A 12,049-nucleotide genomic window follows, 5' to 3' on the forward strand; every position below is an offset into this window, starting at 1 on the left:
GACAGCCGGGCGGGGAGAGGCAGTGGACCCTGAAGAGGGAGGGCAGTTCAGTCCATGAGAGACAGAGGAGACAGCAGCAAAGAGAGTGTATTAATAGACAGACAGAGGGGTGTCATCGTAACTGCATCTGAGAGGGAAGTAGTTGGCTTATTTCACAGTCAACTGAGGTATATGAATGAATTATTTCAACTATTTTAGTTTGAACTGTTTTAGATTAAATATGCAGAGGCATCATGATGTCAACAACGCAGAACTCTTTACCCACACAAGATAGAAAATGTATATGATAAAATAAAATGATGTGCTGTGTATGTGACATGACTATGCCTAATCCACAAAACAATGACCAATCTAGATTTTGAAAAAATAATAATTTTGGCAAATGCCAATGAAATGCATCACATTTCGTAGGAAAAAAAACAGACTGTTTTCTACCCGTTTCAAGGTATAAGTTACATTTAAAGTTAAATGTAACAAGTTAAAACTCAGGATTTTGCAATGCATGAACAAAGTCCAAATCCCATTTATTTGTAGTACCGGTACATCTCAGACTCACTCAGGCTGAACATTTTGACAGCATGTTTGCTTCAGTGGCCACAGTGCACCTGGAGCATGAACATCACCTAACATGATGGATATATCTGTATAGTAATAGATGGATCACGATAAAAACCCAAAGAAAGCTAATTTTGTGCTCTGCCGACATGGATTTCAAATAATGTGATGCGAGTGGTGGCCTCCTGTGTCCTGAAGACAGGCCATTCATGAGACGAATCAACGTCAAGTCACATCTATAAGGGATAAATAATGGGGGGCAGTAATTGTTTTTTCCATTCCTCGCAAGCGCACGACTTGCCAGAGGATGTGGTGGTGGTAGAGGTGATGCATCTGTCAGTAGGCTGTGCATATTACTGCCGCCACTGCTTGAGGTAGCGCTGTGTGTTGTGTGGTGACAAAAGGGACATCTGACAGCATCGATCAGAAAGCTTACCCTGCATCTTCCACGCCCGCAGAACAATAAAAAAACAAAACACCCTGAGCTCTGAGCTGAGACAGTGAAGATGATGATAGCCTTTTCGTTTCAGACACCTTCTTATCAATAACTCATAATGCCCCACTGCCTGTGGCTCTATTCACTGGAAGACCGAAATGAACGATGAATCCCCGGCCTGCACTAAGAGTTTAAAAAACAAAAGCCCAGCACACCCTCACACTTAAAGGACCTATAACTTCAATTTCTTTTGTGTTTTTGGGGCTCCCATATGTGTTTTCTATCCCCACAAATAACCAATTTTGAACAATCAGGCTTTCATATCATATGGGTGTTTTAATGGAAATTGCTCTCAGGAACAGCTCAACTGATTTTGGCCTCATCGTGATGTCATCAATGTCACCCTACTCATATAATTCCTCTCTTTTTCAGTCTTCAGTTCCAAATTTGCATGTCCACTTTGTTTACAATGTCCACCATTGTTAATATTACAAGCTGGCATGGAATGGAAACAAGCCTGGGTTTATCTAGCATCAGTATTATAATGTCTCAAATATTAAATAATCTGCATATCAGCACCCCACCACCTCAGGACATTGTGGTACTGCAGCTAAAACTGCTTTCAAAGTCCAGAAAGAAATGACAAGGCCTGGTTATATCAGAGTGGTGATTGAGGCTCAAACCATTAGAAATAAGTTTGAGGGACATGGACAATATGATATTAAATATTAAAAGCAGTTTTAAAATGCATGTTATTTGCGCTTTAAGACCAGTTGAGTCTGGATGCTCTGTTGAATTTAGTGGATGGAGACGCATTAGGCTGTAAAAACAGGGCAGAGGAGTTTCTATTAAAAGACCACTTCACCACTTTTCAACCTATCTTCATATAATAGGTCCTCACTAATAATCATGAAAAAATGGCACGATTTTTTCTACTCAGTCTGTGTCTCATAGGACGGCTGTGGGCAGTGTAGAAACCGTCTTCCAGTGACATCATTAGGCAGATTTCTTTAAAAAGAATATTCTTTTACAAAAATGTTTAGATTTTCATCATCGTGAGAACGATGGCTTCCATTTTCGCATTGCAACTTTTCAGGAATAGAAAGCCTGCCGTTTCTATTAGCTTGTATTCCCCATCGATGACGTCACTGGAAGACGGTTCAATCGCCCAGGTAGGGGTCCCTTTGGTGTAGGTTTGCTTTGATCAATCGCTGCATAACAAACTACCTTTAGATGATTATTGACCTCAAACCAACTGCTGAAATGTGATTTTTCACATCTGTCCACTTTTTTTCTACCTTGGTGAATTCTTTCTCTCGATTAGTTTATTTTTTAAATGACATGAATTTGTGACTAATTATTTATTAGCAATATTACATGAGGGTGCGTTGCAGTCATTAAATGACACGCCTGCGTTGCTGCAGGAATGCGCTGATAGGAAAGTTCTGTCGGCAGCGCAGATTACCATCATTAATGGCACTATCCATATGCAGGATAAAAATGTAATGAACCATGGATTAAGTGAAGATTGTAGGAAAGGTTGATAACCACTGGTGATTTTGTTTATTTACTGTGGTCCTGGAAAACTGTCAGCAGGGGGTAGTACAGAGTAATTTATTTAGCGACATTTACAGAATATTTAGTATATCCAAGTACACTATCAAAAGTGTCCAACCCTGCCTTGTCTTTTGATTCATGAAATTGGTCATGGATTGTTTAATGGCATCGAAGATTTTGAAGGTGAAGCTGAAAAAGCCTTTTGTTGCATACTGACAACAAATCGCACCATTTTTTCATGATTATTAGTGAGGACCTATTAAAAAAAAGAGACCTCGAAAAGAGCCTTATGAGATAGCAATACAGTACTACATGGACCCAAATCAGCATCTTACAGAGAATAATATTTTCAAGATTGACTAAAGGCATGCAAGATTATATAAATCGCATTTTCCTTATTTTTCTTGCGGTGTGGTGCCAAAACATTCTGAGACCAATTCATCCGCAGCTTCCCAATAAATCAGTCAACTCACCTGCTGTGCTCACAAGCAAGTTGTGAACTTTAATAACATTGAATTCTGGGAATTTAGGGATATCGATTACCAGTAGGCTGACAGGAAATGGGGAGAAATGGGGGGGGGGGGGGGTGGTGTGACAGGCAGCAAAGGTCGTCGGGATCGGGATTCGAACCCACGACACGGTGTCAGGGGTGCCCAGACCACTATATATTTTTCATACTATTGGTGATATATCACCAATAGTATGTTTAACATAAAATAAAATAACTGACAATAACTGTGTAACAACCTCAGTAATGATTTATATACAGCATAGAATACTCATGCTGGTGTCAGATACAGGTCATTAGTTATGCTCATACTGTTTACATTTTTTAAAGCTTCTCCAGAAGAAACTGAATCTGTATGCAACAAAAGGCTTTTTCAGCTTCACCTTCACAATATTCGATGCCATTAAACAATCCATGACCAATTTCATAAATCAAAAGACAAGGCAGGGTTGGACACTTTTGGTGTACTTGGATATACTAAATATTCTGTAAATGTCGCTAAATAAATTACTCTGTACTACCCCCTGCTGACAGTTTTCCAGGACCACAGTAAATAAACACCAGTGGTTATCAACCTTTCCTACAATCTTCACTTAATCCATGGTTCATTTAATTTTTATCCTGCATATGGATAGTGCCATTAATGATGGTAATCTGCGCTGCCGACAGAACTTTCCCATCAGCGCATTCCTGCAGCAACGCAGGCGTGTCATTTAATGACTGCAACGCACCCTCATGTAAATGTAATATTGCTAATAAATAATTAGTCACAAATTCATGTCATTTAAAAAAGAAACGAATCGAGAGAAAGAATTCACCAAGGTAGAAAAAAAGTGGACAGATGTGAAAAATCACATTTCAGCAGTTGGTTTGAGGTCAATAATCATCTAAAGGTAGTTTGTTATGCAGCGATTGATCAAAGCAAACCTACACCAAAGGGACCCTTACCTGGGCAACCCTAATTAGGTGTGCCCACTAGCTTAACCAGTTAGTGCACCACTGACCACAATGCCCACTGACCACAATGCCCCTTGTGGGTTGCATCATTGCAAGGAGCTGGGTTCAAATCACTCCTGATGACACATCTATCGTCTCCTTTCTCTGCCCTAGGTTTCCCCGTCTCTCTACGCTCCTATCCGAACAAACGGAAATTGATTAAAATATCTTTCAGGTATGACAAGGTAGGTGACAGAAAGCGCTCAAATGTTTTCATAGCGTCCTGAATGTAGCATCAATGTGATTTTCAGTGGGCACATGAGCTACACATCACATGAGGGTTAAATTAGCAATGAATTATGGTTAAACGAGCAAGTTCATGCAGTTTAAAATATCTCATGTTCACTGCCCCACTTGTGCGAGTGTTCTCAAGCTCTATACCTGGGAACCTTTCAAAGCACCCATGCAAATATATTTAAACATACATTCTTTACCAATAAAACAGACAAACAGATACATTAGATAGTTCAATATCCACATGGGATAGATCTGCCTTCGGAACTATGTGGGGCCCCTTTAATATTTTTAAGTTAAACTTAACATTTACAGTACAGATTGTCAGAACTATAAGGGCTGAGTAAAAGTGTATATAAAACAAATTGGTTCACGTTCTTGCCATCTAACTGTAACCTGATAAATCTAACTGGAGACCAAATTAAAACCTGGGATACCAGGGAATGCAAACACATACACCCTCAGTCCTCATAGTTACCACTACTGTAAAATGTATACAGAAAAGTCAAAACAATGCAGATGTGTCTTTAGTTTTTATTCACCTTTCATTACAAATTGTTCATCACAGGGAAACAAAGAAAACGGCAAAGGACAAAAAACCTGGAGGACAGAAAGAGGAAAAACAGCTATTAAGAGTCAATACAGTCTGAGCAGTTCAAGATTTAATTTGTTACACATGCAGGTGCTTCTGCTCAAGCAATGACATACCTAGTTTATTTCTCGCCTTTCTCTGCTTTCTCCCCTTTACCCGCTTTCTCCACTTTCTCTGGTTTCTCCCCTTTCTCTTTTTTTTCCTCTTCCGCCTCATCATCGCCACCCTTGGTGTTACGTGTGTAGATCAGCTGTGCTCTGTGTTTGGACACCAACTTGATCATGCCTAAGAAATACAAACAAATACATTAGTATTTCAATCCGCTCTTATGCATGCTCTGTTGGCACGGCATTTTTCTTTTGTCCTCATTTAGTCAAGTGCATTTGATTTCTCTTCACCCAGCTGAAGATCGGATCACTGCTGCTCAAGTGGTCAGATTGAGAACAGTGGTGGGTGGCGGGCTTCTCTACCCATTAAGCTACGGCCGTCCAAATCAGAGCCAGGGTAGTTACCAGAAGACACAGCCAGAAATCTGTCTGCTCTGTGCTTGCAACCCACAATGAACTTAATTATATTGACCCGATCTACGACTACAAGCTTGTGATGTGATGCAGTGCAAACTTGTAGATTGGCTCTTTTAATAATAAGGGCTTAAAATGGCAATCGTTGCTTCAAAACTTTACGCATTTATGTAAGTTTCAAACTCCTGTCCAACACAAACGATTAACTGGCTGTGGAGAAACACTTAAAGGACAACTTTCGTTTTTTTCAACCAAGGTTCATGTTTTAGGTTGTTATTAGAGAAACTAAAAGGTGAGTGTTAATTTTCTTTCATTTGCTATTGAATGTGACAAACTGACATATTGAGCCTATACACACAGTATAAGCCTTCCCCCAGTAGGCTACCTTCACATTCAGTAGATCCTGTGATCTACTGTGGCCAATTTCCTGGCGTTTATTAGGACTATAGTAAACCATAAAAAAAGAAATCGCCATAAAATTGTTAAAAAATGCATATTTAGCCCCATGCTCGAATGCCCCCGCCCCTGTCAAAAACAGCTAAAATCCCTAAAACTAAAGAAAGCAGCAAATGAAAAAAGATTAACACTCATCTTTTACTTTATCTAATAACCTAAAACATGAACCTTGGTTGAAAAAAACTAAAGTTGTCCTTTAAGCTTCATTTTTTCCTCTTATGTTTTGTGTGGAAGAAACAAGCATAAAAGTGAAACCATAATAACACCACCAAATGCCAGTCAACATAAGGCTTGTTTGCAGCCAGCGCATTGTAATGTGAAAAGAGCACGTTTTCAGAAGATGGTGTGCATATTGCATGGTGGCAACTAGGCTGTGGAATACATTTACACAAACTTGGACATGATCACACCCATATCGTTTGGACAGAACATGTGCCAGCGATTGAGGATAGGACCGGCAGACGAAAACACACCGGTACCGAAGACATAGCATTGGCTTTGATCTTCCTCCGTACATTACACACACGAGTACTGAGTGACCACATGCATGTTCAAGAAATGGAGGGCTTAAAAGCTTAATTTCTAATGATGGATGCCATTTTGATTAAAGCATAGTTATGGTAGCATCCGACAGACTTGTATAAACTCATTCATCAGAAATGTGCTCCACGCATCTGACAAACGGGCTATGCATGAATGTGTCGAGAAAAGCCATTTATCACCCGTCATCTCTATTATTACAAATAGCAACAGGCAGGATATGACTGTAGAAGTATCTCTGGTGCTTGTGCTGCATATAGTGGAGTTGCAATATGAAATCTGATATTTCTACCATTGAATTCCTTCTCAGAGGAAATTTGAAATGACTTTATGCTAAAATAGTGATGTTTTATTTGTCGTGCATACACATGGCAAGCAAACAGTATTCCATTTATCTTGTGAACATCAATGTAGGTAGGTCGACAGATCATAGAGTTGGCATCTGTATTCTGTTACGGCTAGCCTAGAACCAATTCAAGACTGGTAGGACTCAATGTTAAAACCATAACAGTGTAGCTAATGCTAGGTCAGTCCGAATGGAATTCTTCACACCTGCAAGCTTGTTTACAGCCACATAGACCCACTTCTACATGCAACCTACTTGATCCAGGTATCGTGGCAAACAGTTTTAGGCAGCACCACATAGCATGTGGCAACTTTAAAAGCATCAAGAAACTAACGTCATTCTTTTCCCATGCCAGACAAGACCTTCTGACTTGAAATAAGGACAGTGGGACACCACTGTCATGAAAAGGGGATGCACCTTATGTTGCGTTCACGCTGGCAGATGAAAACGATGCAGTCTACCGTTCATGGCCAATGGTAGCCAGCAACATGACGTTGCAAAGACGCAATGTAGCTGCTCCAAATCAACTCACAACACGTCTTTGTATCGTTTCATCTGCCCGAGTGAACGCACCATTACACACAGAGGAGCTCATGGGTAAAATAAAGTAAAGTTCACCTTTGGCTAGCAGTTCCTGTAGGGCGTTCCTTGCCAGAGAGCCACGGATCTTCAGCCTCTCAGAGACAACAGCGGGTGTGATGAGCTTGTAATTGGGGACCTCCTTGTACAGCTTGTCGTAGGTGGCCTTGTCGAACAGCACCAGGTTGTTGAGCTTATCCCTCACTTTTCCCTTGGACCACTTCTGCTCGGAGGAAAAGGGCAGAACACAGGCAGGGTTTGAATTGAGCACTCGCCTTCAATCTCATCTATGAGGAAAAGTATAGTATACGTCATAAATGGGCAACTGGCGGCCCAGGGGCCACATGCGGGCCCCACCTTCACTTAATGCAGCCCACAGGTCAATATCGGAATACTGATATTATGATTTCAACTGTTATAATTCCAAACATGACCCGCTTTACTTACTTTAGTCTACATTAGTCTGTTTGGACAGAACATGTGCCAGCGATTGAGGATAGGACCGGCAGACGGAAACACACCGGTACCGAAGACATAGCATTGGCTTTGATCTTCCTCCGTACATTACACACACGAGTACTGAGTGACCACATGCATGTTCAAGAATTGGAGGGCTTAAAAGCTTAATTTCTAATGATGGATGCCGTTTTGATTGAAGCCTAGTTATGGTAGCATCCGACAGACCTGTATCAACTAATTCATCAGAAATGTGCTCCACGCATCTACATTAGTAGTTTAATGACTAGTATTAAAGTTCTATTGTCTTTTTTTATGTCTAATGTATTTGCATTTAATTTTATAAAGTTAACATAAATAACTAAATGCATTTGAAACTTAATCGAAATTATAAAAAAGGATTTCAATTTAAATAGCAAAAACACTATTTTTTTGCGTATGTTGGCACCTCTCCATCTTCAAAGTTGCCCATCCCTGTTATATCCATCACATTAGAGACCAGTATACTGTGTTTATATTAATTTGCTTAGACATGGTGCAGCAACATCATAATACAAAATGTTTTAAAGCACATAACACGCAAGTGCATCCCTATTCATTATGACAAATAGTTTCACGACAATCATTATGACAAATAGTTTCACGACAAACTGTATGATCTCATCTCATTGATCTGTACAATCCAAAGGAGCTTTTATAGGCATGCGAAAATAAATTTACATTGCCAAAGCAAGTGTCAAAATATAATAACAGTTGAAAATGATGAAGTATGTTGTACACATTACAAATCCTGCACAATGCCCACTAGAAGCTTCCAGCCATAACAACGTTACCTTCTTCTTGGCCTTGCCTCCGGACTTGTTGACTGGGTCCTTGTCCTTTTTGGACTTCCCAGAGTCCTTCTTCTTGTCTTGTTTGGGAGGCTATATGAGAGACGACAGGAGAACCAATGTCATGACGTGTTACATTGAAGTGGTAAAATAATCGGTATATTTGATTATTAAAGCCATCAGCTGGGCTAGTCTGTCAGTTAGCGTCAGGGCAGCTAACGGCTATGGGATGATGGAAAGGCCTCTCCCTGCATCAACGGGAATACAATGGATCTAAAGGTTATAAACGTATATGTTTTTTCAATATATGATGGAGTTTTTGTTTAGGGACATTGTTTTTGTTAAAGCACATATTGCCACCATGGTTGGTAGCTGTTACTGTATTTCAGCTTTGGTGATATGCGAGCATTGGACAGACAGTATGAAAGCGTGGTGCTATTAGCTTAGCTATCAAGTTAGCCTCGGGGACATTAAATTAAACCGTTCCATCCAAACACTTTATTCATTCACAGCGTGGATGGAGACACCGGCTAAAACAAACAGTATGATCCCGTTTAGAGCCGTGGTTGTGTCCTAAAAGGTACGTTAATTTAATAAGCAGAGCTAAATAAAGTGCTCCGGTGTATGCCCTCACCATGTTTCCTCGTCAAGATGTCGGAGCGAAAGGAAGTTCGGCTGCGCTAGTGCCCGTGCATAAGTCGGCCGGAGAACCCGTACCGGATATAACCCACGGGGTGTTCTGGGAAATGTAGTTTTATTTTGACACGTACTTTTGAGTTTGAACCAGTCTATGGCTTGAACCTATGGCTTGAACATATATTTATTATAATAATAATTATTATTATTATTATTATTATTATTATTATATATGTTTATATTAATTTTTGAGGATTAAAAAAAAAAAAAAAAAAATTGTGACCATGGGCTATAGCCCATATCGTACGGCATACCATAGCACGCTGTTTTTCATCATTTTTGAGGATTTGAAAAAAAGAAAAAGAAAAACGATGGGCTATACCCCATCGTTTTTTCATTTTTCCCATTTCTTTTATCCTCGTTTTTTCATAATTTGTGACCATGGGCTATAGCCCATATCGTACGGCATACTATAGCACGCTGGTTTTTTTAATCATTTTTGAGGATTTGAAAAAAATGAAAAAATCGATGGGCTATAACTCATCGTTTTTTTCATTTTGTCATTTTTTTTTAATCCTCCTTTTTTCATCATGTTTTACCATGGGCATACCATAGCACGCTGTTTTTCATCATTTTTGAGGATTTGAAAAAAAGAAAAAAAAACGATGGGCTATACCCCATCGTTTTTTTCATTTTTTCATTTTTTTTTATCCTCGTTTTTCATAATTTGTGACCATGGGCTATAGCCCATATCGTACGGCATACTATAGCACACTGTTTTTCATCATTTTTGAGGATTTGAAAAAAATGAAACAAGGAAAAAAACGATGGGCTTTTCATTTTTTTATCCTCGTTTTTCATAATTTGTGACCATGAGCTATAGCTTATTTGAACCATGTAAATACAACAAATTGAGCAGAGCACTGCAGGGAGTTGAACCCCATTCCGGTAAACCAGAAGTACCACAACCAGTGCCTTGGTTTTTGTTTTGTTTTACGAGGTCCATTCGTTGAAATGTAAATTTTGCATTTCAACGGTAAAGTAATTGTGTGTGTCCGTCAGTTTGTTAACAGCTATCTCCAGCACCATTAACCCGGTCGATGCCAAATTTTGCACACACACTCCCTGGATGCCAACGATGAACCTCTGCCCCAAATTTTCCAGGACGGCCTGTATAGCACCACACATTTTTGTATGCCCTCCGAGACTATGGACTATAGCCTTTCGCTTTTCCGTGATTTTCACTTTTTTTTCAAATCCTCCGAAATCGTGAAAAACAACATACTATAGTATGCCCTCCGTGACCATGGACTATAGCCTTTCGCTTTTCCACGATTTCACCTTTTTTCAAATCCTAAACAATGATGAAGAATCGCGCACTATAGCATGCCACTTAATGACCTTGACCAATATCAATGACCTTGAGCAGTATAAATGACCTTCAATAAGACTAGTAAATGACCTTGAGCAGTATAAATGACCTTGACAAGTACAAATGACCTTGACCAGTATAAATGACCTTCACAAGTATAAATGACCGTGACCAGTATATGACTGTGACCAGTATAAATTACCTTCATGAGACTAGTAAATTACCTTGACCAGTATAAATGACCTTCATAAGACTAGTAAATTATCTTCACCAGTATAAATGAGCTTGACCAGTATGCGGTCCGTGACCATGGACTATAGCCTTTCGCTTTTCCTTGATTTTCACCTTTTTTTTAAATCCTCAACAATGATGAAGAATCGCGCACTATAGCGCGCCTCTCAATGACCTGAGACCATTGACCAATGAACCATGTAAATACAACACATTGAGCAGGGCACTGCAGGGAGTTGAACCCCGTTCCGGTAAACCAGAAGTCCGACACCAGTGCCTTAGTTTTTGTGTTGTTGTTCATTTACAGGTTCAGGTGTGCATACGCATGTGCGCGTGTGCGTGTGTAGGTGCATGTGTGCATGTGTGTGTGCACGCTTCAATGACCACTGTTGGACCCCATGGGGATCAAGGACCTCAGGGAGCCACCCATAATTCACAACGGTCACAGCGAACTCTGTTGCATCACAACTGGTGGCCAACAGTCGTAACCAACACCGCCGCCGACCCACAGGAGAATACCATCGCACAGTGGTATCAGACCAACCACAATCAGCCAGCCCTCAAATCAAACCCTTCGACCTAGAAGAAATTGAAACTGCAATGGGAAAGTTGAAACCCGGAAAAGCAGCAGGGATTGATGAAATACTGGCAGAAATTATACAGCACCTGGAACCTAACGCAAAGACCTGGCTCGTGGGGATGCTGAATACATGCATGGCACAGAAAACCATCCCTTCTGTCTGGAAAAAGGCCAAAGTGGTTGCAATCCCTAAACCTGGCAAAGACCCATTATCCCCGAAGAGCTACCGACCCATTTCACTCCTCTGCTTCACGTCTTTCTTATACCTGTGGTGGCTCCATCCAATACCTACACCAGTTGTGATGCAACAGAGTTTGCTGTGACCGTTGTGGATTATGGGTGGTGTGGTCTTTGCCAAGACGGTGGATTGTGGCCCATGCCTTCCTGCTGTTATTTGTCATGTTGGTGTTCTCTATATCTTTTCGTCCTGGGCATGACGTTAAACTGTTCCGTTCGAGAGGACCGGCGACCCTCGAATATAAACAGCCACGAAAGGAAACTATGTGTGTGTGAGGTGTTCTCTATCATTTCATTCCAGACTTTCCTTTAGTCTATCTGTGTTCTCCATTCATCTTGAGCGATACACAGTCGTCTGATGTGCGGGGAGAGGTGCCGGCTAGCGCA

The 12,049-nt window shown here is 40.5% G+C and overlaps 1 protein-coding gene across 1 annotated transcript; it reads right to left on the reverse strand.

The window, feature by feature from the left end:
• Window positions 1-4,806: 4,806 nt before the first annotated feature.
• On the reverse strand, window positions 4,807-9,303 carry rps25 (ribosomal protein S25). Its single transcript, XM_083772731.1, has 5 exons — window positions 9,241-9,303; window positions 8,610-8,699; window positions 7,360-7,543; window positions 4,995-5,163; window positions 4,807-4,886 (listed from the first exon to the last, which is right to left on the reverse strand). The coding sequence occupies exons 1-4, from the start codon at window positions 9,241-9,243 to the stop codon at window positions 5,000-5,002; spliced, it is 441 nt and encodes a 146-aa protein (XP_083628857.1). The 5' UTR covers window positions 9,244-9,303; the 3' UTR covers window positions 4,807-4,886; window positions 4,995-4,999.
• Between the last annotated feature and the right edge of the window lie 2,746 nt (window positions 9,304-12,049).

This window comes from Protomyctophum parallelum (genome assembly GCF_964188405.1).
Source record: "Protomyctophum parallelum genome assembly, chromosome: 9".
NCBI classification, from domain to species: domain Eukaryota; kingdom Metazoa; phylum Chordata; class Actinopteri; order Myctophiformes; family Myctophidae; genus Protomyctophum; species Protomyctophum parallelum.

Coding starts and splice junctions, on each gene's coding strand:
- rps25 (XM_083772731.1), bottom strand. Junction 7,544..8,609: donor GAGGCAAGGCCAAGAAGAAG/GTAACGTTGTTA, acceptor TCCTCCGAGCAG/AAGTGGTCCAAGGGAAAAGT. Junction 5,164..7,359: donor ACAGGAACTGCTAGCCAAAG/GTGAACTTTACT, acceptor TGTATTTCTTAG/GCATGATCAAGTTGGTGTCC.